This window comes from Ambystoma mexicanum, chromosome 2p (genome assembly GCF_040938575.1).
Source record: "Ambystoma mexicanum isolate Mex_15411 chromosome 2p, UKY_AmexF1_1, whole genome shotgun sequence".
Classification (NCBI taxonomy): Eukaryota; Metazoa; Chordata; class Amphibia; order Caudata; family Ambystomatidae; genus Ambystoma; species Ambystoma mexicanum.
The window spans coordinates 24,178,938-24,205,004 of record NC_090923.1 but is presented as its reverse complement, the minus strand read 5'-3'; the positions used below and the strand labels follow the sequence as shown (position 1 = coordinate 24,205,004).

The 26,067-nt window shown below is 46.9% G+C and overlaps 1 protein-coding gene and 1 non-coding gene across 2 annotated transcripts in view; both read left to right on the top strand.

The window, feature by feature from the left end:
• Positions 1 to 22,478, top strand: part of GNL3 (G protein nucleolar 3) — a 43,172-nt gene extending 20,694 nt beyond the window's left edge. The window contains exons 7-15 of the mRNA XM_069643171.1: positions 1,514 to 1,617; positions 2,232 to 2,367; positions 5,063 to 5,150; positions 6,755 to 6,929; positions 7,597 to 7,739; positions 17,415 to 17,551; positions 17,648 to 17,847; positions 20,102 to 20,207; positions 22,244 to 22,478. Coding sequence (XP_069499272.1) covers positions 1,514 to 1,617; positions 2,232 to 2,367; positions 5,063 to 5,150; positions 6,755 to 6,929; positions 7,597 to 7,739; positions 17,415 to 17,551; positions 17,648 to 17,847; positions 20,102 to 20,207; positions 22,244 to 22,341 — 1,187 coding nt within the window. The 3' untranslated portion in view covers positions 22,342 to 22,478. The remainder of the gene's footprint in view (positions 1 to 1,513; positions 1,618 to 2,231; positions 2,368 to 5,062; positions 5,151 to 6,754; positions 6,930 to 7,596; positions 7,740 to 17,414; positions 17,552 to 17,647; positions 17,848 to 20,101; positions 20,208 to 22,243) is intronic.
• Positions 6,594 to 6,670, top strand: LOC138568162 (small nucleolar RNA SNORD69). Its single transcript, XR_011302527.1, has one exon. It is a non-coding gene; the product is annotated as a small nucleolar RNA SNORD69 (small nucleolar RNA).
• Positions 22,479 to 26,067: the final 3,589 nt, after the last annotated feature.

Below are 26,067 nucleotides of genomic sequence, written 5' to 3'. Positions count from 1 at the left end.
GCAGTAAGGTCGGCAGCAGCCTACACATGTAAACTTATCACCAGTTGCAGACCCTTTCTGAACCCACATAACTGCATTACCCTTGCCAGAACACTCATTATGTCCAAAATTGACTATTGTAGTGCCCTTTACCTAGCCAGACCAACCTCAATAAATTGCAAACCATACAAAATAATGCCATAAGGGCAGCTCTCAATATTCCCAGACGGTCTCACATTTCTGATGTCAGATCTGATCTACGCTGGCTCCCGGTAAAACAGAGTTGCCCTGAAAACTCTAGCCTTGACTCATAAATGCCTGGACAACCAAGCCCCACCTTATCTCTCTGCTCGTCTTACACTCCACACCTCCTCACGACCTACCAGATCAGCGCAAACGCACAGCCCAATCATGCCCAAATTTAAACTCCAAAAAGCGTGTGGTGCGAGCTTCCCTGTCGTAGCCTCAAAACTTTCGAACACTCAGCCCACCTCCATCAGAACTGAGTCTTCGTTCCTAACTTTCAAGAATACTACCAAATCTTGGCTGTTCACGCAGACTCTATAAGTTCCTCCACCAGTTCTGCTATTGTAATATAGCTCTTGCCTGTATATATCTCAGAATATTATATGTATGTGTATATTAATGTATGTATATTGCTTATATTGTAACTTGTTTCTAAGAATATGCGCACGGTTGCCCATGGGCCTGGTTGCGCTTTACAAATAAAATAAACTTCAAACTTCAATACTGTAATTACTCACCTCAGGGTGTAGGAAGCATCTCTATTTGCTTATATTGATTCTGAGTGTTATAAAGTGTTTTTTTTTTGTTTTTTGTTTCATGTTGCCCTTTTTAAAGAAGGCTTATTTAAAACTGACGTTAAATGAAAAACATTATTTTACTAGAAAACCTTAAGAGTAAGTGTTGTTTGTATACTTGTATTTGTGGATCTCAATGCTACAGCTCGCATTTACCCCTCTTGAGATGACTCTGGCTGCTCAGTCACTCTACCAACTTCTGCAGTACAGACCTGTACCAATAGTTGGGTTGGCTAATACAAAGAGAAGACTGTTGTAGTCTCCCACAGGGTTACTGCATACAGTTTTGTCTCAGACGGTGGGTGTGAGCATAGAATTGATTCTTGTGTAGTGTGGTTGGCCCAATATCTGGTGTAGTGGCATTTGTTATGTTATAGGAGCTAGAAGGGGAGGTGGGTTAGTAAGTGGGTCAGTTTGTTGGAGCCTCTGGCTTGCTACTTGATTGTATCTGCCCATGTTCTTGATCGTGGTTTGTCAGCCCATCTCGCCTCCCCTCTAGTTGTTCGTCAGTGATGTGATTGTATGGGTACAATCAATATCTTTATATTGAAGGGCTGTGGAGCGATAGGTGTGAATACCTGACCTTGGAACATAAGTGGTGCACATGGGTGGTTTTATGTTTAGAATAGTGAGAAACTAGGGAAGGAATCTTTTTCTCATCTAGCGTTTTTCCTACTGTTGGAGTGTTGTGCTAATGACTGTCTCACTTCCAGATCTGGTTCCCAAGGAGATACTAGGGAAGTGGCTGGAGTCTCTGAAGGACGAGTTGCCAACAGTTGCTTTCAAATGTGCAACTCAGCTGCAGGACCGGAGCACGGTGAGCATTGCGTTTGGAATGGAGCGTTATCTGGGAGCTCAATCACACACGGGGCCAGAGGAAAAGTGACTCTTGACACGCATGAAGACATGATTTCCATGCCTGTCGTGTATGTCATGTTACTTGGCTAACATGTTCATGGGTGGGAAAGGGATCGGGGCTTTAAGAATCCCTCGTGATTGGGAGTGCCTGCGTAAAATGGCTCATGTTCGGTAGCCTTGCAGTGGTGGTAGTGCCAGATCCTTCCGTATCCCTTTAAAAAGCTTCCTCCCATTCCCAAAAACTATTTTTCCAATAAATTGCTGAATTAATTATTTGGATAAGCTGTGGAGTTTGCGGATTCTGGAGCAAGATTTCTGGATAATGGTACTAGATGATGACTTGGTATGAACCTCCAACATTTGTTGGGTCGGGCAGATGATGTGCACCTGCCGCACTATTTTAGTTTTTAGTATCGTCTCTGCGTTTGTTGAACAGCATGTGATTTCAGAATGTGTTGCCTCTGTTGGTGAAACCTTTCAATTGAGGCAGTGTCTTGTGGTTCCCTTGAGGGAATGTGTGAAACTGCCGCTTAAATTACCACTCATTTTCATCTGTCTTTCATTTGGAAGCAGGAGGTAAGGCGGAAGATGAAGGAAGGTTGCGTTGAAGTGTCGCGAGGCAACACCTGCCTCGGAAGTGAAACATTAATGCCTCTTCTGCACGGATACTGTACCACCCCTGAACAAACTCTTAAAGTAGGGGTGGTAGGTAAGCACTTCAAACTTACACTTTTGCATACATTGCAGTTGTTTGAATTGGCGTGTAGTGTCTAATTGATCTTTTATTTATATCGCGCTCGTACACAAGTGTTCAGAGCCCGGCGAGGCAGGGGGGAGGGGTACATGGGTGGGTCTTGGGTGGGCATCCTACCGTGTGTAGGACCTAACCAGGCATTAAGATGCACTTTGGTTTAGGATTTCTCTGACAAGGAGATATTAAAGTCAGGCCTCATGAATGGAGTGCCTGAAAGGTAGCAGCACCACCCCAGCCCCCCAATAATTGTCATGCTCTGTGGCTAGTCGGGAGGATGCACTCTTGACGACATTCTTCAAGAGTTTTATTTTTTTAAAATTATTTTTAGAGAAAAATAATCAGTCGCATCAAATCACTGAAGAAAAAATACCACTCTTGTCTCATTCATCCCCCTCTCCTGGTAGGCAGCGAAAACCACCTGATCACATGGAAAACAGCCCTTGTGTGCGATACAAAAGAATAACGTACAGAAAGCAGAACAAATGGACCCCACAGGCGATACACCACATTACTATGAACTCTGTCCGGGGGGTGGCAGGCTGAATTCCACCCCTTCAATAACACTTCCTCTGGTCCATCATCCCATCCCCGAAACCACAGACCTCATAGGGACATAAACCTGCTGTAAAACCCTTCAACCTCCATTTCTGCACTATTCCCATGGAGGGTTGCAGTGATATATTCCATTACATAGATATTCTTGGCCTCATTGATCCATTCTATTTTTAACAACCTTGTCCATTGCGTTGTGGCCCTAGCTGCTTACAGAAATGGTGCAAAGTGGGACAAACTCTTGTATTCCCCCTCCCCAACTTAAAACAGCACACGTTTTTCATTCCCTCGCGCCCCCCCCCTTTAGCTCTTCAGCTTGCCAGGTACCGTTTGTGGATCTGCGACCCAGCACATTTGCTGAGATTTGTATCTTTGCCTCTCTTGGGCATTTTCTCATGCCTTTTTATTCTCGAGCATGGGGTCTGGCATGGATTCACATGCTCATGAATATTCCCCGTCGTCACGCTGGGAATCCTCTGTAAAGAAAAAAATCTGTTTAATTTCTGAACTGTCTTTCTCCTAACAACCAATCCCTGGTCTCGGGGGTCATACCGAATCCCACTCCCCTCGCCAATGACTGCCCTTTACCTAAGCCCCTCCTCTGGCAGCCATCTTCAGATTTGGTAGCATGTAAGTGGCAGTAGAATCTCGTGAAGGTGTGCGTCGTTCTCCCCGTAGGTGCCCTGCAGCTATCTGGGAACCATGGGAAGGCCCTCTCCAAGGCTTCCATTTCGAGGTGGCTCTCCGGTTGGCACCGGTTGGCAAACTGAGCGTTGCCTGGCCGTCCGAGAGTCCATTCGACCTGAGCAATTGCTGCAACTACGGTGTTCCTGTCTGGTGTGCACCTGCTGGACATCTGCAGGGCGTCTACGTGGAGGTCGACGCACACCTTCGCGAGATTCTACTGCGTCGACAGGGATTTCATGGAGGAGTCCAACCTCTTCGCTTGGAGATGAGTCTGGTGAGGCGGAGACCCCATGCTGGAGAAGGAACACGTTACTTACCTGTAACTGTTCTCCAGCATGGGTCTGGCATGGATTCACGTGGAAACCCTCCCGCCTACCCCTCTGCAGCATTTCTCTTGGTCCTACTGCCACTTTACGTGCTACCAAATCTGAAGATGGCTGCCAGAGGCGGGGCTTGGGTAGAGGACAGTCATTGGCTGGCGGGCAGTATGAAGTAGAGACCAGTGATTGGTTGTTAGGAGAAACAGTTCAGAAATGAAACTGATTTTTTTTCTTTACCGATGATTCCCAGACTGATGACGGGGAATATTCATGAGCATGTGAATCCGTGCCAGACGCATGCTTGAGAACAACTGTTACAGGTAAGTAACTTCTTCCTTCTGCCCTGTTCCTGAAGCTTCCTCCCCAGCGGCTGCATCACTAACCAGAATCTGGAAGCAAGAGCTCCTGGTTCCTGCACATGCGTGCAGGGGCCTGCATGTGGGTGCTGAAAACCCCAGCTCCAGCCTGCTCTGTCTATGTGCGAGGAGGCGCAGGTGTGTACTTCCCTACCCATACAGACGTGCAGTTCCCCAGCCAGCATTTACAATGAGCTATGCAAGGCTGGCACCCCTAGGGTGTGGTGGAACTGAACTGTCAAATGGAAACCATGTGTCCCTTTGATTGTTCAGCCAACCCAGGAGCGCTTCATCAGCTAGGAAAAAACAGCGGAGGGAACGCTCAGTGTTTCGCTGGGCTGGCTCCGCCACGTGACTGGTGCCCTCTCGCCCATTATATAGGAACCGCCACTGCCCAGGGCCCTCCACCCCGCTTTTCCTTTTCTCCATTTACAAAAAAAACCTGTTTTTTATAAAACTTTTTTTTTTTTACATTACAGGCTGGGGTCTTTGGTTTAAGGAGTGGAGAGGCAACAGGTTGATGTAATGGGTTACCCAGTGGATGTATCCATCCCTAATGCTAGGATTGGACTATCTGGCATCGCATTCTCTCGGGAAGCCACACTCATGGTGGGCTTGCACTGTAGCCTTTGCTCCACATGTCCCCAGGGTGTTTTGTTAACCCTCTGTCGTATCTGGAGTGTTTTCTGGGAGACTAACTACTTATCACCTTTGCAACTCCTTTTTTCTTCCTAGGTTTCGCAAACGTAGGAAAGAGCAGCTTAATCAATAGTCTCAAGCAGATGCGGGCATGCAATGCAGGACCATTGCGAGGCACGACAAAGTAAGGACCCGTAATTGCCAATCCTTCCCAGAACTCATGTTGAGTAGAGCAAATGAATAGCAAAGCAGACTTGCATGTACATGACATGAGTGACATGTAGAGGACTGTTGTGTGTATGGGGGAGTGGTTGTTCAGTTGCTGTTTGCGGAGTATGTGGGGAAACTAGGAACGTCCGGTTATTAGTAAGGGATTCAGACCATTGAGAGACGATGCTGAACATTACTGCCAATGTCCTATTGTGAGCACTTAAACAAAATTACAGTCTGGGGCACTTGAGGGCCAAGCATGGCATACATATGGCAGTAGGAATGCAAACATGAGAAGCAGTGTCTGTAGCAGGACAGACAGTAGAGACCGGCGTCGGTCCTTATAGACTAGTTAGGCAAAGCTCGTTCTGCTAGAGGAGAGTTGCTGGTCACTTCCTGGCAATTGTAAGTCGGCAGTGGCGCTGCGGTCAGCATTTAGTAATAGAACATGACAAACTATAAACTCCCATATATGCCAAATAGGCTGAATGGAGCCTAAAAGCCACTCGCTGGTTCTGGCCAGGCTTATTTATGGGAGTTGCTCCTGTAGCATGCATGCTTCCTAACACTACATTGTCAGGGGGTGGTCTCCGCTCTGCATGGGTCACTGCTTGCACCATTGCTCTTATGAAAGTTGGTGCTGCAGTGTTTTGTTCAGAAGTCACCACAGAGCATACTATTTATTGTATTTATTGTTCATTTAAAACACGCTTAATACAAGCGAGTGGTTTCTAAGCACGGGATCTGGATACGAGCCCGAGTTGCACCGCTTTGTCTTGGTTCCCAGACAAATGCGTTGCCCCTGGGCTATCCCTTCCACAGAATGCTTTGCTATGTTCAAAGTCTCGGAATGCACAGATAGTTTAATGTGTGTCTAACGATGCAACCGGTTCTTTAATTCAGCATTTCCCCTGTACTAGCCCTGCAATGTGTGGTGTCTGGACAAAGCAGCGAGTACAGATTCTCATCTTGCTCTGGCAAAGGGTGCAGTCTGCATCTGATTGAACAATTCTAATCAAACCTGTGATCTTTGGTAGATGCAAGTGACCAAGTAATTTTGGTTTCAACTTAAAATGTCAGTTTATCTAATGGAATATTTGCTTTACGATGGATTCTAAATTTAAGTCGGTCTGTATTAATCTCAATCTTATACATCGTCTTTAAGAGCAGTACGTTTTAACACTCGTAGTGTGAAATGTCTTGCTGTATACTAAATGCATTTATAAGAGCACACATGTTGAAAGACAGCCAGTTTATCAGTCTCCGACAGGCCACATCCGAACTTGAGCTGCTTAAGTTGTTGGGGGGGGGGGGGTGTGTATGTGGGCGGTGAAGGTGTATATTTTGTTCACTGCACCAGTTTGAATTTGGCCATGGTTGACAGTACACAATCTACAGCCCCTCTGCCATAGACCAACGCATGACTTATGATGATCCATCGGAACTGACTTTCCACATGGAGTCTCCATTCAATCCAACACTGACAGTCGTGCTGTTATAGGTCATCTTCTGGGGAAATGTTTTCTGCAGCCAGATGTGTGAAATGTATCTTCTTTATTGCCACGCCCCTCTGCACAGGTGCATGCAAGGAGTGGATCTAGACCAGCAAATCAAACTGTTGGATAGTCCGGGCATCATAGCCTCCCCCTCTAACAGTGCGGTCGCCCTGTGTATCCGAAGTGCTTCTGATGCTGCAGCGTCTGACCTTGCAAGTGCCGTCAACACTGTCCTGAAGCATTGCAGCAAGCAGCAGGTAAGCGTTCAAGCATTTGAGGCTGCAAGATTAGGCTCTGAATGCATTGTGTTCATATGTATTTGCTCTACAGTTAAATTCATCACGAGACTACCAAAGAGTCAACAAGTCCAGTTTTGTGTAGTTTTCTCTTTGAAGGTAATCGAGCTACTGAAAATGCCCTAAATTGCAGAATGTTACAGGCTTTTATTTTCGGTGAACAAGGGAAAACATTAATGGTAACGGAATTGAGAACTGCTGCAAAATCAGTTATGTTCACATAACTATTAAAACATTGCAAATGTTTATGGTAAACTGTTACCCATTTTAGAAATGTGTACAAAATCTCAGCATTTGTACTACATGTAACAATTGCTGCACCTGCTTAAATGGCAGCAGGCTTCATTGGTTTTTTAAATGGGGAGAATAGCGGCTAATGCACTTTTAGCAGGGCAGGAAATGATGATTGAAAACGTCGTCTGAAACCCTGAAGACTTCCGATCCAACGCTGATCTTGCCTTGCCTGGTGTTTCAACGCTAGTGGAGCCAATGTGGCAGAAAATCTGCCGAGCCCGGCTGGGCTGGTGCCCTTTGAGTGCTTTCTGTAGAAATGCCTGGTTTTATATTGAATGCAGGAATCCTTTATTGTGTTTTTGCACCGGGTCATTGCTGTCTGTTTTTCTCCTAGGTGATGTTGCAGTACAGTATACCTGATTTCAGGAATTCGCCAGAGTTCTTGATTTTGCTTGCTCAGAAGAGGGGGATGTTGGCAAAAGGAGGCCTCCCAGATACAGAGTGTGCAGCCCGACTGCTTCTCAGTGATTGGATTGGGTAATTGGTTTATTTACATTTTTACCATTTAGCAAAAACCTCTCAGATCGGACTCATAAGTTCTCCACTTTTGCACACACATTTAGGTACATTTTAATAGATTTCTGCTTATTTATTGCTTTATCTTGTCACACAAATGGGTGGTTAGAATGGTGTTTGGTGTGCATTGTGAAGCAAACCGATCCACTACACAGACCACATCTTTGACCGGAAAAGTGTGTGTGCATCATCACAGCCTTGATCAGGTGGGCACAGACTTCCTGCTCATCTAAATTGTTGTAGGTGGTGGCTTAGATTAAGATGGATTCACATCTGTTAGGAAAGACTTTTATTTGTACCTTTTCATTTCATAGATTCCTACAGGGTCCCTCTGTCTTTTGGACTGTTCCCAGACTAATGCCTTCTGCTTAACTTCCTTTGCCTATTATGTGCGCTCCTATGGGGAAACTGACTTCTCCCATAGGCTGTCTGTACTGACGGGCTGTCTCTATAGTATTTCTGTATTGTTACAGTGCACACATCACCTTAGAGTGATGTTCAGAGGCTACTTTGTATCCTTGCATTTTACCGAATTGGTTACTTTGACGACGTACTTGAAAAGCTGTTTGGAGCTTCGTGGGTTTTTTTTTGTTTTGTTTTTTTGGTGGTTTGTTTTTCTCTTTCTGTGATCGTTCTCGTGCACTTTTGGATTTACCGCAATTGCTACTAAAGGTGTCCAGCACTTTTTAGTTTTTTTTAAAATGGCTGTGCTCTGAGATTCATCTTGACCTTTGCTGCCTTTCTTCCTGCCTTCCAAGTGTGACCCAGAGGTGGATGCTGGGACTGTCCCAGTCCACATCATCCTCTGCTGCCGGGAAGCCTGTTGCTGGATGGATATTGAAGAGCCCTGGGCTGTTTGAAGGTTGCAGGTGATCGATACCATTTGTGAGCGTGAGCTAGCGCCCAGCCTAAATCTTGAATTAAAGGAGGGTTCCTGAAGCTTTTTGCCAGATCTTGGTTCGAACCAAGACCTTTACGAAGAAGAGCAGCCCACTGACGATCCAAGAGCAACTCCTGCAGTTGACCAGCATCGACTCCAGTGATTGGCCTGGTTGAAGCCCGGTTCCTCTATCTGATCTCAGACCCTTGGACCGTTGGGAAGAGCCAGTCAATATGTCTAGTTCCAGTCCACATCCATGGTGCCAGAAAGTCTGGTATGTGGAAGCAGTAGTTGTCCCTTATTGGAGAACTACTGATTGTTAGAACAGTGCAGAACCTTAACATTGGAGTGTTTGGACTTGCTTCAAAGAGCAGCAGCTTACTGAAGATCCGAAGTAGATTCCTGAAGTGGCCCAGCGTCCTAGTCCCCAGCCCCCCCCCCCCCCCCCCCCCCCAAAACGCCCTTTCTAGTGTCCAGCACGTTGCCTACTACTCTGCCTGATTCAGAAGACCCTGAACGGTGCTTCACCTCTTGGAATAGTGACACAAACTAGTCTACCTTATCGAGGATCCTACCCTTCTGAGCCTTTGGAAGTTTCCCTGAACTGCCCAGTTCACTGACAAGCTTTCTCGTGCGCTACCTCACCAGAAGTGTGGCCGTTCACACTTTCTTTCGAGTCCGCCACTTTGGTGCTGGCCAGCTTGTGCCACTAGTAGCCTTCTCCCTGAATTTCAGCTTTCCATCTTCACAGAAACATGTCTTAGAGCAGCTGTTCTGACCGCAACTGGAAGGGCGCTGGTCATCGCATGTGTGGAGACCGTTGCTGTGTTAGGGAGGATTCTCAAAATGTGCTAGTTTCTCTCTACCTTAGAGACCCCCAACTCTTTTGCTGAACTTTGGGACTCTGACATTTTTAAATCTGTTTATTTTTTTTGGTTATGGAGTTTTAGACAACTCCATAGGCATCATCTTTTTTCTTTGTCACACAGCACCCTCAGAGCAGTGGCACAGGGATGTCTTTTAGACGTCCCAAAGGTTTAAATACCTTCATTTCCCACAGAATGTAAAGTTAAATTGATTTTACTAGTCTTTTAAATTACTAGACCAGCACACACTATCTTCCTATAGAGGGCTGGAGGGGGTTACCTAGTATCCCCTGTGTCTAGAAACTCGTGTATCAGTCAAATGCTACCCTTTTCTATCGAAATGTCTGGTGGCAGTGGTTTTACAGGTCTCGGGTAATATTTTCGCCAGCAAAAATATCGCCGAACATATGGTCGTCGGGAACGGCCATAGGCAATATTTTTGGTGAGGAAAATATTAGGTGCCGGGGTGTCCCCCGCAGGGTCCATGTGTTACTTTTGCCGCAAAAATATGGCGATATTTTTGCGGCGAAAATGGCACATGGAACCGTTTTACAACAAACTACCATGATTTTTCCCCGTCCGCGAACACTGATAGCTAAAAATCGCGGGAGCCATGTTTTTCAAGGTGGCGCCTTAAGCCCCATTGTTTAAACAGGTCACATCTTTTTTAGCGGTTTCTTTATTGAAAGGTCCTTCTAGTGTTTGTCTCTGGGCGCCAAACCAGGGTTGGTCCCTTTGTTTCTATGCCTTTGGCGGGCTTCAGGACTGAAGACTGCCTCTGGCACCCACACTCCCTGTGCTTAGTCTCCTAGGAGACCCAAATGCTCTCTGGCGTGATTGGCTGGCTGTCCGGCAAGGGCAGCCACCCTGCTGGGTGAGTGGCAGCTAGGCTGGAATCAAAGGGAGAAAACTGTTTAAAAGGCAAGTCTTTTGGACTGGAAAGCAGAATCGACCACTGGAACGAAAGAACCGAGGACGGCTGCTGCAACTCCTGGACCGTTGGTTTGCCCCCAACCCCTTTCCCAGAAGGAATGTGGCCTGTGGGATTCAGCACAAACTGACTCAACAGGTGTCTACTCCACTGTCCAAGGGTCCATGCGCATTAAAAATGGGACTCCCATGTTTTTTTGGGGCAAAATGCAGAATGGGATAAATTATAAGTATTAAGTGTGGAGGAAACTAGAAGACCCAGATAACGTAAGCAGGAGTGAAATATGATAGAATTAATGAAAATTGTTTGTACATAATCAGTTTCTCCTTGGGTTAGGCCTCCGGTGTCTGCAGAGCTACAGTTTGTTTTTGCGTAATCGCTGAGCTCTGCGTCCTACTGCCCTCTTCCTAAGCCCCTCTGCCGGCACCCATCTTCAGATTTTTACCGCACGTTAAGTGTTGGAGTCCTTGTGTTTTGCTCAGAGAGCTTATATACGTGTTAGTGCTTTTTTTCTTTTTCTTTTTTTTGCTAGAGCCTGTGTGCTCTTGAACTGTAGCCCATTTTTGCAGGGGTACCCCTTAAATATATTTGGGTACCCCTAATCACGCTCACACCAGATTAAAGTTCATCCCTTGTCTTGCAATGGTAACAATTTAATCAGTAAAAATATAAGGATTGGGGGAGGGGGTGCACAGGACTCTGCCCCCCCACCCCCAAGAGCATTCTGTTCCTCTTCCGTGGCCGGCTCCTCCAGACTGATGCCAAGCAGGCGCCTTATATACTGTTCAACTTGTTTACTGGATACTGGCATAGCTCATCCAAAACTGTTGTTCTTGCCTTAAAGGGACGCTGCAGTCTTCCTTCTTGCATGGCCAGGTTACAAACTACTTAGCATACTGCTGCCTAGGCAGGAATACATTGTAGCTCATGTTTGTCATCATTTGCTATATTATAAAGATTTCCCGCCATACTCTCAACACTTCACTCAATATACTCCTATTTTATCAGGTCCGGTAATTTTAAAAACCCTGTTTTCCCATACTGTGTGTATGAGCCCCAGCCTGCCGGAGTGTTTAGATGGACAGAGAATAGCTGCTCAACCACTTTGTGTTCTCTGCCAGAGTTAGCTGGGCCCCACCCAATGCCTGTAGTCTATTTCTAGCACAGGCTGCATTTCTTTTGGCACAGAGCTCTTTACCGTGCTCTGAGAAAAACTAACTTACAATTTAACATTTTTACAAATTTATTCAGCTAAATAGTTATTTGCTGCACCTTATATTTAAATACAATTGAAATTAAGTGGCCACCCATGTCTGTATGTGTTTATATTTGCATGAAAAGGGCTTTCTAGTGCTTTGATCAGACTTGCCTAGTTGTAAAGCTCTTGGGGGTGCAGGAAGGTGCTAGCCAAGGCGTTGGCTCCTCCCAACACACTTTAGTCCTTTGCCTGGAAAGCAAGAATCGTCAAGAGTTTCATTGAAGATTGCAGAGGGCCATCAGGCCTACACCACACGCCCGATCATGTCAGAGGTGGAGGGAGGTTACCCCTTCAAGCTCGGCTCCAGCTGCGGATTGAGGAACGTGTTTGATGAGGACAAACCCTCCCAGTGCCTCTACGGTCTCCATGTGGACCATAGGGATGTGGATTGTGTAGTCTGCCTTGGGTTCTCCAAGCGCACCGCCGAGGATCGTCCCATTAGGTTGGCGGCGTGGCTTAACGCCAATGCCTCTACCCCGTGTAGCAAGCAGGGGTAGGCCTCGACCAAGACCGGTCGGTCCGAGTAGCAGGCTTCTAAGTCCTTTGATGTTGCTCCGTCCGTGGTGTCCTAAGACCAGGCCAAGCACTGCAAGTTGGGTTCGCTGCGCTGTCTGGTCCCGTGACGAGCCGGGCGCGCTCATCTTCACTGTCTGCCTCCATCGGCAGTCATCGCTCCACTTCATTTTCTAAGAGGAAATCGGCTAACCCAGAGAAGCTGCCGGCCAGGTGGTTCAAGCAAAGTAATATGCGACGATCAAGCTGGTGGCGGCTGCCCTCTCGAAGGTGAAAGGGGCCGACCCGGTCCAGGGGACCCCGACTGCACCCAGAGTGGCCCTCCCACAGAGGCCTTGGCCAAGCTGGTGGAAAAAACTGGAGAAGAGGATGCCGTCCCTAAGCCTGGGACCGACCCCTTGAGATGCAAAAAAGAGGTGGGGCAGTGGAGGTCTCAACCGTGCTCCAGGGCACAGATATTTCTTCCTCAGACGAAGAGAACCTGGTGTCAGTTCACGCGGTCCCAGAGGACGTGGGAAATGATGACGCAGAGAATGCTGACACCTCCCAAGGACCGCTGGACTTCCTTTCATCTCTACACACATGGTGTCGGAGATCCAGAAGAGGATGCTGACGGCAGCCCTGGCACCATCCCCCGCCCGCGAAGAGGAGAAAACGGCATCCTACACTGCCTCTTAAACCGCACATGTGCCCTATTACCCTTCCTCCCCACCTAGGGAGACGGCGACGGACACAGCGACTACAGACACGGACGGCGGCGTCCTTCCGTCGCCTTCTCCCCCGGACAAAGTGGGGTTGTTCTGCCATGGTGGCCACATTTCTGTTCTATTCACGCTGACCCGAGCAGAGACCAAGAAGGAATGTTTCCTTTGCCAATGACGTGAGGCCAAAAGGAAAGCCATTCTGGCGGTATCTCTCCTGGACGACGTTTGGGAATGAAGGCCTGGCGCTGATCAGAAACCTGGCACAGCCCCGGTGAAGAGGGACATGCTGGAAAAGAAGTACCAAGTGCCTTAGGTCGCAGCTCTCCCCGGACTCTGTGGGTTCGGCGGCTGCGAGGAAGAAGTTCTCTAATTCCTCATCTTCAGCCTCCGGACAGCGAGGGGAAGTAGTTGGACGCCACAGGTAGGAAAGTGATATGCTCGGTGGTGATAGTCAAGGCAGCGAATGCGCTTGCCATTCTGGCCAGATAAGACACGGAGCTGTGGTATAAGATGGCCCCGCTGCTGGGATTTCTCCCTGATGACCAGCGGGACGAGGTGGCATTGGACCATGCCATCACTGGAGGCCTGGACATCGGACACAGGGTTCCGGCAGATTGGGGGGGGGGACAGTGCCTGCCTCAGTTGTCGTGGCTGGTTGAAAGCCACCACCAGAAGAGGGTTCTGGACATGTCCTTCGGGGACACCCTCTTTGGGAAGTCCATTGACGAGCCGTTGCAAGCCATTAAGACCGACACGGAGACGGCCCGTGCCCTCGGCACGCTTCAGCAACACAGTTCTTCTTTTCGTGCCTCAGGAGGGAAATCCGGCAGGTCATCGAAGGGTTTCGGTTGGGGGATCATTGTCGTACCGCCAGCCCTTGACCCAGGAGGCCTACAGGGGCCGTTCCAAGGCTTTCGGAGGTGGCTGGTGGTGTCGCTCCAAAGGTGACACCCCGGCCGCAAAGCAAGATTGAACCTGCTGGGACATTGCCCCCCCCCCCCCCCCTCTCCCCCCTATCCTTGCACCCCAGTGGGAGGCTTGCTGGTACGACCGAGGGGTGCTGGATGCTCTCGTCCACGGACATACTCTAAGGGTTCTAGCAGACGGATACCACCAGTGGCCCGGCATGAGCAGCACATCCCTCCTGCCGAAGTATGGGCCATGCTAGAAAAGGTGGCGATAGAGCTGGTTCCAAAGCGACTGCAGAGTCTCTTCCGGATACTTTTTGGTAAAGCGGACCAGGAGCTGGAGGCCCATTCTTGGCTCCTCAACAAATACCTCAAGTCCCAAATGTTCAGGATGGTCACGTTGCAGCACGTGCTCGGCCAACTTGAGGAAGTTAACTTCTTGTCTGGAGGGTGCACACTTCCATGTCCCCATTCACAAGAAGCATCGGAAGTTCCTGCGCTTCGTGATGCAGGGAAGGCCCTTCCCTTCAGTGGCGGCCCAATTGCATCTACAAGGCATGCATGTGGACCCATGCATCAACGTCCAAAGTCCTGCTTGATTCCACTGCAGAACACGCTGTTCCTGGGGGCCAGGCTCAACATGCCTCGTGGCCCCCTCGGAGAAAGGCTAGCCGTGCTGGGCAAGGTGCAATGGCTGACACTGCAGATCACCACGGTGCGGACCATCAAGTCTCTGCTCGGAATGATGCCGTTGTGCATTTACCTGATATGACTACAGGTTGCGGACGCGACACCCTCAGGAATTCCTGGACATCCAGTGAATCCAGGTGTCCTGAATCTTTGCAGACAAGATTGTCCTCGACTAGGAGTTCCGTTGAGCAATATGGTGGTTGGGCGTGCGCTCCTAATTTGTTTCCAGAGCCCTCTGTTCCAGGAGACGGTCACCACGGATGCTTCCCTGGAGGGCTGGGGAACCCACACCGGACATCTCCACGTCAGAGGACTGTGGCGGCTGGAGGAGAGGTATCTTCACATCAATTTCATGTAGCTGCGGGTAGTGTTCAGGACCCTCTAGTCATTCCTTCCGTCCCTCAAGGGCAAAGTGGTGAGGGTCTTCACAGACAATACCACCATGATGTTCAGACAGTAACACCAGGAAGCAGGGGGGGAACCAGATCCCCAGCGATCTCCAGGGATGCGCAGGACTTGTGGCACTGGGATGTTGCCAAGGAAATGTTCCTCATTCCTTTCCACCTGGCGGGAGTTTCCCTCAGCAGGGAGCTGCGACAGGATATAGTGGACATCCTCTTCCTCAGATGGGGCAGACCGCAGACCGATCTGGTTGTGACGACGACTAAGTCCAAATGCCTGATTCGCCAGCCGGTTCCACCAACCGAGGGCATTGGGGGACGAGTTTTCCTTCCAGTGGGAAGGCCTGTTCCTTTAAGCGTTCAGTTGGTTGCCTCGCCTGCTGCGAGCCATCAATCAACTCAAACAGTGCCAATTCAGGATGATCCTCGTTGCCCCAGTGTGGCCGAGTCAGATTTAGTACACTGAACTTCTCAGCCTGTCAACGTCGCCTCCAGTCAAACTTCCAGTGGTCGCGGATCTGCTCACCAGAGGAGACGGTGCAATCCTGCATCACAACCCGGGCTTGCTGAACATGAAGGCTTGGCTCCTTCAGCCTTGGAGTTCGGAGGGTCCAAGCTGCCGGCAGATTGCAGGATTGCAGGGAGGTCTTTGCCAGGGCTAGAGAATCTTCAACTCTGAAGTGCTACTGGCACAAGTGGAAACATTTTGCAACGTGGTGCCGGACGCAGAAGATCAACCCTCAGAGGGTCTCAGCTCCACAGATTGTCTGTACTTGTTGTCCTTCGCTAAGGTGGGGCTAGCGCACGCCTCTATATCAAAGTGCTTCTGGTGGCTATCTCCCGCTACACTATGTCTCCAGGACGGTCTTCTCTTTGATCCCAGCGTCTAGTCAAGGAGTTCCTCAAAGGACTGTTTCGATATTTCCCGCTGGTGAAAGCCCCAGCATGGGAACTCAACGTGGTGCTGACGAGCCTCATGGGGGTGGGGGGGGGGGACTCCATTCGAGCCTATGCATCAGGCCCCTCTCGTTACTTTTGTGGAAGACTGCTTTTCTCGTGGCCATCACCTCTGCCAAGGTGGGTAGGTGAGATTCAGCCCCTTTCCTGCAAACAGCCTAATCTGACTTTTCACGACACAAGGGTGGTGCTGCATGCGCATCCCTCTTTCATGCCAAAGATTCTGTTGGAATTCCACCTCAACGCGCCTTTGGTGTTGCTTGTGGTTTTCCAAAATCTTTGTTGCTGCCGGAAAGGACTTTGCACCTGCTGGATGTGGCTTGTGCACTGAAGTTCTGTGACGTGCACAAAGTTTCCGGAAGACATTTCAACTGTTCGTGAACTTTGGTCCTGTGAACCATGTGAAGGCCTTGTCCAAGGTTTCCATCTCCAGGTGGCTGTCCCCGGTTGGTGAACTGACGCTGCCCGCCTGTCCAAGAGCCCATTCCGCCAGAGTGATTGCTGCAACAACCTTGTTCCCCTGCCGGACTTCTGCAGGTCTGCTACGTGGAGGTCTACACACCCCTTCACACGATTCTACTGCGTCGACAGGGATTCCAGAGGAGTCCAGGGTCAGCCAAGTAGTACTACGCAACATGTTCACTTGAAGGTGAGTCGAGTATTTTCTTCTGTTGAGCCTTGCTATGTATTCTTGATTCATGAGCATGTGAATCCATGCTCGGCCCATGCTGGGGAACAATAGTTTCAGGTAAGTAACTTGTTCCATATTGGTCAATTTGTCTTTCCCGGGTGTTTATGGCTTTTATAATTTTTCCTGGGGGGATTTGCGCTGCTTGCACAGCTGATTTAAGGAGAAGAGAATTAAAAAGTTAGCCGCCTAATGGAAAAGGGACATGTACCTTCCATGTCTATGGCGGCAAACCTGGAGACACAAGTAGCGCCGGGACTGGAGCACAGAGCTCCAGTCCCGCAGTGATGTGTGGGATGGAGTGGGAAAGGGGATTGTGGGGTTTGGGGGGAGAGGGTGAGGTGGGGAACAACGTGGAGCCTCACCCTGTCACCTCCCCACATTAACAAAATAAAATGGCGCCACCCGGGGAAGGCCCTCGGGTGACGGGGACAGCAGGTGGAAAATGTCTATTGTCGCCCTTTGTTCCAGTCTCATGATTGAGTGCTCTTCCCCGGGTGTGAATGCAGCATTCATAATGGGTGTAGTTTGGGTAAAATGAACATCCTAACATCTAAGTCGCATATTGAACAGTCAATGGGCTGTGTTAAAGTGAGTCTTAAACCTAGTTTCCTCTAGGATGATATGGAGGTAGGGATGAGGGGGGACATAAGGCGAGGAATATCAGTGTTCAAAAATAGGGAATGAGCAAAGAAAAATTATTCGCAGCTTTTAATGGCTTCAGGCATAGCAGTTCCCCACTGCCGTGGTGACCTATTGAAGCTAACCATGAGCAGGTCTTGTGTGTTTAAGTGCCCATTCGCTTACTTTTCATAACCAAATTTGCTTTTTATTTTCTAGTGCCAAACTAAGCTATCACTGCCATCCACCTGCAGTCTTAACATTGCAGCCGCATCTTCAGGAAGCCACAATAAAGATGAATAAGCAGGGAGTCGACATGAAAGAATTGGAAGAGAAAAACAAGGACACTGTGAAAGGTGAGGCACTCCTGTGAATTCTCTTATCCCTTGTCCCAGCACAGCTGGTTTTCATTAACCTTGATCCATGGTCTTAGTTGAATTATCTATTTTCAGCTGTAAAGTGCTCCAACTTGGCGGGCAGCATTGTGTTCCAGTCCCCCGGTCTGACCAATGGGATACTTGATGAGAATGAAATGACATTAACCGAGCAAGCGACAGACCCAGAGGAAGAAATGACTAGGGAGTCTGAGGAACTGGAGGCAGGTCAAGATGGCCCTTGTGAAGTGGACCCAACTGAGAAGAATCCAAAACAGGTAAATGGTCGAGGGTGAACCCTCAGGACTGTTTAGAGCAATCTTGTACCTTTGTCATGTGAGTAAGACTAGATGAATTAGGGGGGATGGGGGGGGCATGACCTGAATAAGCTCTTCACATATGTACTGGCATGGCAGACCATCAGTCTAGTGTATGGCTGCCTGGGAAAATGGCTGTTAAAAGACATGGCTTTTAAAAGGATACAGCCCTTTGTGTTAAAAAAACATAAACAAGCGCAGTGCCTTTTTTAGTGAAATGAGTTGAAGTGGTGCAATCTGGGAAATATTGCTCAGAACATCAGCAATAGTCTTCTTTGGAGTCCAAGATACTCCATCTTCGCTATATAGATGTTCTTCAGAACTTCTGCATCTGGATTTTAAAACCTGAATTTGACAACGTACCGTGTTTTCGATGTGCTGCACATGGGTCCCTGAGCCAGCTGCCATGGGGATGTTCTACTTATTAAAGCACTTGGTAGGGTGCAATTGAGGGGAGATCCAAACGTTTCACCTTTAAGTTGAGAAAGGATTTGGCGTCTTTGTGAACTTTACTGTGTTCTTCCCTGCCTAGCTACTTTTCATGTTTGCAGCAGTTCTCATATCGTCTCAGCGGATTGCTTGCCTTAACCAATAATCGACAAAATGAGCTAGTTGGTGTTTTGTGGCTCTGGAGCTTAACTTTCCATCAAAGGGATGACTGTTCACTGCTCTGACGGCAATCCTTGGCCGTCGGGTGCCTAATTTATCCTCCCCTGCAAGCTTTGTCTCCTGACCGCTCATCTGAGAGCAGGCCAAACGGCAGGCTTCAATAGTCCTTCTATTGGTTTTATGAACCAACTGATTATATCCTTCATCAATTTGATGCACTTAGCAGCTCTTAAAATGAAAACTGAGGCTGAATCCCTACGCTAGCTACCTCTAGCTTGCCAACCATTCCAAACTCCTGATTAAGATTTGGCAATGGTGTTATCGGGAAATGATTCCTCAATGTGGCCCTACCGCAGTAGTTGATGCCAGTTAGTGACAAAACTGAACAGATCCTACGCATACTGAAAATTGATGGTCCTGTTGCGCTTCTATGTATAATGAAGAAAAGTTTCTTGGTTTGAAATCATATAAAGATTTTATTCTTTGAAAATACAAACGAATTTGAACCAGAGATCTGGTTGATGCACTGTGCACAAAGAAACAAAATTAGAAAATGTTAGTCACAGGTTGGATTGACTTGGTTTCAAATGTTAGGATGAAAACCAACAGATCGTTATTCCTTTTAAAATATGAATAGTCTAGGTCACGAGTTGAATTTTACTAAGTTACATTCACTTGGTCTTGATAAACAATTATCAGTGCAAGGGGCACGCTTCTTCTGTTTATCCTAAAGCGTGTTGAAGAATTGTATCCTTCATACCTCTAACAGTTGAATTTTAGAGTAATAGGCTCTGTGTTTGGGAAAGGTCCTGTTGGGGACAGTGCAAAGTTGTGAAAGTGGTTCTTTTGTTGTCCTTGTTTGTTTTGGTAAAGAAATGTGTCCTTAGTTGTTGAGGAGCAATTGGCTCTATATTTGAAGAGTCCCTTTGAGAGCAGTGCAGAATTGCGATTAAGATCCTCTGATGGAAAATATATTCTTAATTAATGTTAAAGTTACGTTGGGGAGCAATTTTGCTGTTTGAGGTGAGTCCTTTTGCGAGCAGTACAAAAAAGCGATTGAAATCCTCGACACGTGTTTCCCCACCGCGTGGTCACGGTGGTTCTTCAGGAGGAAATTTTGTTGAGGTAAATTCCAATATGTTTCAAAAAGTTGTTTACTCAAGATTTAGAGTTTGCATTATGGACTTAAATGTGAGATTCTGAGAGGAAGAGAGAATTTACAAATGTTTTCAAAGCATATGTCTTGCACTCTTATTTGCAAAGAAAAAAGATTCTTGGTTAAGAAAAAAAGACAAGTTAATACTTGCAGGTTAAGTGCATCTTTTTAGTCTTTTAAGTGTTCAAATGGTGCAGCAACACTTGCACGTTAGTAGTGATTCAAAATGCCATTCCAAAAAATGGTTTTCTGTAAAGGATAAATTGTACCCCTATGGTTGGGGTACACCACAAATGAAGGAAAGGGGACTATGGTCTGAGTACTCTAGTCACTACGGTGAGTAACTTTAATAATTGTTTCTTTTTATGCCACAAACACTAGTACCATGATTAAAGGTACACACACTGCATTGTGGGCCATATTATGCTAACCATGAGTGCTATCTTGCAGGGCACAGAGGATACAGGCTTGTCTAGAAGTGGTCCTGCAGATTTGATGACGACCAAAAGGAAATCGCAAGCCAAGGCATCTGACTTGAAACCACAGCAAGCAGCAGGTATGTATGGCCAAAGTACCTGTACAACAGACTCTGAAAGATCATGAAAAATAGTGTCCCATATTGTGTTCAGAAGCAGTGTGTCGGTTTGTAACATCCAGGTCGCATTATCACTTGTTGCTTTGTCTGATGTGAATTATGTGATGAACATACTCCTAACATAAGCACTCCTGTTCCTCACCGCTACTTAGTATGTATCCACTTTCTCTCTCCTCCCCAGTGTACCTTTATTCTACTGATGGCTTATAGCTCCACTTAAGTCTGTTAAATGTGCTGTTAAATGTGTTGTATGCACACTCTTGTCACAATCCACGTCATTTGCTCTTCCCAACCAGGCAGGTCACACTAAAGTGTTTTCTCCTTGGCGAAGGGTGCAAACCAATAAGGCAGCCTAGCCTGCCTTCCCTCATCCTTCCAGCATAACATATAGCTCTCCCTCAATGCATGGTTGAATCATCCGCTACGCTTTTCGTTATTGGATGGCATAAAGCAATTCTTTGTTGCTCTGCCCCAAACCGGCTCAAATACGCAACCCTTTTTGTGAGGAACTGTGCACCAGTGGAATCAAAGGGTGGACATGCACCATGGACGCTATCATGATAGTTCATGCAGACCTACACCAAATCCTCCATGGTACTTCTCTACTCCTGGCCACCAATAAACATCCCAACTGACAACCTCCACTCTGGGTTCATCCTTTTCAATAACATCCTGCGGCTGCAAACTTTGTAGTCTCTTATCTTTGTGCTCAAACTTATGGAAACTGAGCACGCTTTCCACAACCAAATTGGGCCCCATCCTTTAGCGTTGGTGTTAAAACGCATTCAGACATGTATCAGGACTCGGGCTAGTTCCACCACCACCAATACACCAGACCCTCGTGGGTCTACCACAAATAAGGTTTTATACTTACTCCAGCATGGGGTCTGGCATGGATTCACATGCTCATGAATATTCCCTGTCGTCGGGCTGGGAATCCTCGGGAAAGAAGAAAATCAGTTTCACTTCTGAACTGTCTTTCTCCTAACAACCAATCACTGGACTCTGGGTCATACTGCCCCCAGCCAATGACTGATCTCTACCTAAGCCCCACCTCTGGCAGCCATCTTCAGATTTTTACCGCACGTTCAAGCGTTGGGAGTTCTCGTGTTTAGCTCTCAAGCTTTTACTGCCTTTAGTACAATTTAATTTACTACAATGTTTAGTAGTGGCGCATGCCTTAGTTGATCCAGCCGCAGAAGTCCAGCCTGACTAGTTTTTCTCCTGCCAAGAATAACTAATGCCAAAAACAAAACAGGCCAACCCTTTGAGTGCAGAACGGACAGGATAGCGAAACCAGCATACTCGTCCTAGGTCGAAGCTACACCAGGTTAGCTTTGATTCCATCCCAGAAATTAACTGTTAACTGGGACTTGTAGTGCAATGTTGCATGTTCTGCTTTTAATCACTAGACCAATGTTTGTTTTTGAAGGGATTCGTGCTAGGGCACATGGGTGTGCCAAAATCTTTTTTTGACCGACTCTTAAAGGTGGCAGTCCAACCAATAACTTAGGTTTTGTTTCAACCAGACTGAAACACCTGATGTACCCCAACTCTTCTGCCACTAGCATACAGCAACCACCACCTGTATGGAACACTGTATAGCTGGCCTTGCATAGACTCTTCGACAACAGCATTCTATCTCTAACCCCCAAGAGCACCCACCCACGTGTCTGCCCCTTACTGGGTTGCTTAGTCGAGCCTTTCCAGCTACCTAAGTCTTAGAATGGCAAACATGCACTCATGCATCTAAGCTAATCCCACTAGTATCTCTAACCACATTGACTACGGTCACCAAGAGCGTTCCAACCAAGTAAAAAGCGCACAGAGGCCTCACTAGTGAGGAAAGAGTGACATATAAATAACAAATACAATATGTTCACAACGTGTTCAGTTTCGGCAGTAGACCTTGATTAAATCCACATGGTCAGCTGGAAATACTGAGATAGTTTTTTTCTGTTTTGACAACTATTGACTAAAAATCTTTCTTTTCATAGACACGCTGTTGGGAAATGAACCGCTGGGATTAACAGTGAATCTGGATCGGAGTGCTGAGCCGGAAGACGCTTATGATTTTAACATCGATTATGCCTGAATCAGAGTACAAGGCCTTATTTTGAGGATCGAAAATTGGGCAGTTCCTTCCATGTAAAATATGTGTACATAGTGTAATATAACATTTATTTCCATGTTTAATGGCCATGTGAATAAATTATTTGACATCTCTATAAACCGAATTCCTTTCTCTACTGTAGTGAGCAGTGTCTGTGTTGTGCCCTAATTCTCTTGACTGGTAGCACACCTGTAGCACATAACTAGCCAGGTCGTCTGTGCGGCACAGTTTCCCAGCTAGGTTCTTGTTTGATAAATCTCATACACGCAGGATGCTGTTCAGACTATTTGAAAGGGGCATTGGTACTGCAACTGACCCATTCATGGATTAACCCACTATGAATTGGCAGATGGTACACTGAAGCAACAGCGATGTACGCTGCTCTTCACAAGTCACTCAACCATATTACTATTGTTGGTTGGTTCCTGCAATCCTTTGCCATTGTTCATGACCATAGATGAGAATGGGTATAGGATGTAGGCATAGTTGGCACAATTGGTCTTTGGCCTGCAGGACCTTCGCTGTTTTACGTTTAAATTCATATGAGTGGGAATGTAAGGGCAGAAAAATGTCATTGCGTCAGATTTCGTGTTACCACTTTTGTTAACTAAGAATGGAGATTGTTCCTAGGTGACTCTTAAAATATTTTGTTGGTTGCTTTGCAAAGTTCCCTGTTCTAGTGGACAAATCAATATTGTACAAGACAAAGTCTTGCATAAAAAGTATTTTCTGGGTTAGTATAATTTCCTCAATTGATTTTTCTTTGATCAGTCCCTGTGTCTCTAGGTACAGGGGGTACTCTCCTCCGCTATGACTCTTATTACACTGCGCACATTGCCATACGGTAATGTGCTGTCTGGGTATTTTGTATCCCTTTGGTTTTAAGTAACATTTCTGTTACGTATGACCAGCTATTTTTCTACCATGTTTTTTAATTTCTTGCATGCACTTTTGCATATTACTGCATAGCGGTATCATATTCTCTTAAATGGCCGTGTCTCAAGATTTCTCCATTACCTCTTATGTTCAAGCCTTATTCCTGCCTTCTCAAGGCCAGATATTATGTACGGCAAGCCCTTTCCTGGGCAAAGGCTTGGATTTTCTGCTAACGGCAAAGCTGCCATGTGTGTACACTAGGACCGTCTAACCAGGTTGTGAACTGGGATCCGAGTCACTTGCTGGATGAATGGTGTAGATCCTTCGTATTGGTCGGCTCGGTGCGAGACTAGCTCAATTTTGGAGAAAAGGAATCTAGCCCTTATTCAGATTATAGTTCGAACCAAGACCCCTTTGAAGTGGAGCATCACGCTGAAGACCTGTGGATAGTCTTGCAGCCCTCCAGCATTGCCTGCAGCAACCGTGCAGGCTAAGCCCGGCTCCGTTCTCTAATCTGAACACCTGGTGGTGTACCATGTTTTATACCACGCAACGCTACCACTCGGAGGCAGTCTCCAGGCACTCGAATGAGTGCAAGAAAGGGGATGGTGTTGGTTAGTGAGGGTAGTGATGGAATAGGTCCAGAACCAGGAGAAACTGGCGTCTGTGCGTGTTGGCTTGCAGATTGTTGATTTGAGTGCAGTGGCTTGTTGCGTCTGTACGGGTAAGGCCCAATCCCTGGATTATTTTCTGTGTGACAGTTGAGTTGGGAGACTGACTTTAGCTTCCGGGGATGAGTTGGGAAACGAGGTGCATCGGGGGCCCAGCTGCCTTTTGCCATGCCACGGCTGTGTTTAGAGCAGAAAGTAAGAGGCAGGGCTAAGGTGGATGGGGCTTGGCTCCACTTGCACCTGCACACCCACTAACTTTCATTGTTGCGCAAAATGCCCTATTCTCCCACATGACTAACGCGGTCTAGGCCAGGTTTGTCCAACTCAAGGGCCGGAAACATGTCAGATTTTCAGGATAGCCCTCAATATTCCTGAGCATAGGACACTGTTGCCTGAATGTTCTCCTGTCCCTCTTTCGTTACTTCCGCCAAAGTGGTTCTATTCAGGAGTTTATATAGGCCTGTCCTGCTGTAGAAGTGTCACTGGATATGGGTCATGCTTTCATCCCAATCCGTCGTCCTTCCATAATGGGGATGCTCCAAAACCTTCTTTTCTTTGTCAGCAGTTTTGCCAGAGCGTGCTATTCTACATTTGCTAGCTTATGCCAAAATACACCGTAGCTCATGCTTTCCTTCATTTTGCGATCTATGAACATTTTATGTATAAAAACATTTTCCAGTCGTTCTCGCCATATTCCTTTCATTCTACTCCTGTTTTTATCTGGAACTGTAATCTCATTAACACCTTATTTCTATAACCTGTCCCATTCTGCATTTTGTCGCACAGATCGTGTAAATCCCATTTTTAGCCTGCATGGATGCTTGACAGGGAGTCATTTTGTGTGCTTTGCCTGTGCTCTGCCTGTGCTAGCCTTAGTGGCGAACACCACAGAAGCACCTGTAGTATATTTCTAGCACAGGCCACATTCTTTCTGAGAGGTAGGGTTGGTTTATATACTGTACTAAGATTTTACAATGCGTAGGATCTGACATTACAAATGTATCCAGCTAATAGTTAATTGTGCTTTACATTTAAATAACTGCCTTCTCCAGCATGGGGTTTGGCATGGATTCACATGCTCATGAATATTCCCCGTCGTCAGGCTGGGAATCCACGGTAACAGAACAAACTTTCAGTTTCGTTTCTAAACTTTCTCCTATAAACCAATCACTGAGCCCTGGGTCATACTGCCCCCAGCCAATAACTGCACTCCACCTAACCCTCTCCTCAGCAGCCATCTTCAGATTTTTTCAGCACATTCAAGTGTTGGGAGTTCGCTCTTTGAGATTTTTTTCTGCGTTTTTCGCTTTTTGAAAGTAAACTCTATTTCTGATGCTTGTTAATCTGCTTAGAATCACATGCTGTGCATATGGTCTGACATCCAGTGGTAACTGCAATGTTCCCTCTAATTTTTCTCTGTGCGGAACCGGTTGGCTGTTTTTATTTAATCCATGTGCGCAACTGACTAATGAGGTAAGCCACTTTGTGAGCTACCATCGCAGAAGAGAGTTGAGAAAATAATTTCCTCTTCTCAGCCACTGCAATTCTTTAAAAATCTTACAATACTTTTTCCAAACACATGGGCTAAAATAAAAATGTCATATGTGATTATACAGAAAACTCATCAACCAGTCCAAGACTTGAATATCTGCCACAGTACCTTGCAAAGGTACTTCCGCGCAGAGAAATGTCAGCCTCATTACGAGTTTGGCGGTAAGTGGTAAAGTTGGTGATAACTCCATTGCCCACCAACTTACGATATCGGCCTGGAGTGGAAGATTTGACTCCAGAAAAATCCTGAGGGTAAATCCTCCAACTCAATGCTGATATCGTCGGAATTGCCACTGCGGTAATTCCGCATAAAAGCCACATTTAGTCCCATGGACTCAATATGAATGTGGAATTACACTGTCACCACCAGTTGTAATCCAGGAGAAATTCCTCCGTACCACATGGCGGTAACAGTAATTTCTTTGGGCGGTACCACATGGCGGTAACAGTAATTCGTTTTGGGCGGTATTCTGGTGGATTTACACCAGGATACCGCTCCAAGTCTTAATGAGGCCCCGTATGTTTTATGCCACTGGGAAATCACTCATTTGTATTACAAAATACAAATATCTTTTAGTTGTGTTCGTAGGTGTCTTTGTATTCTGATTTT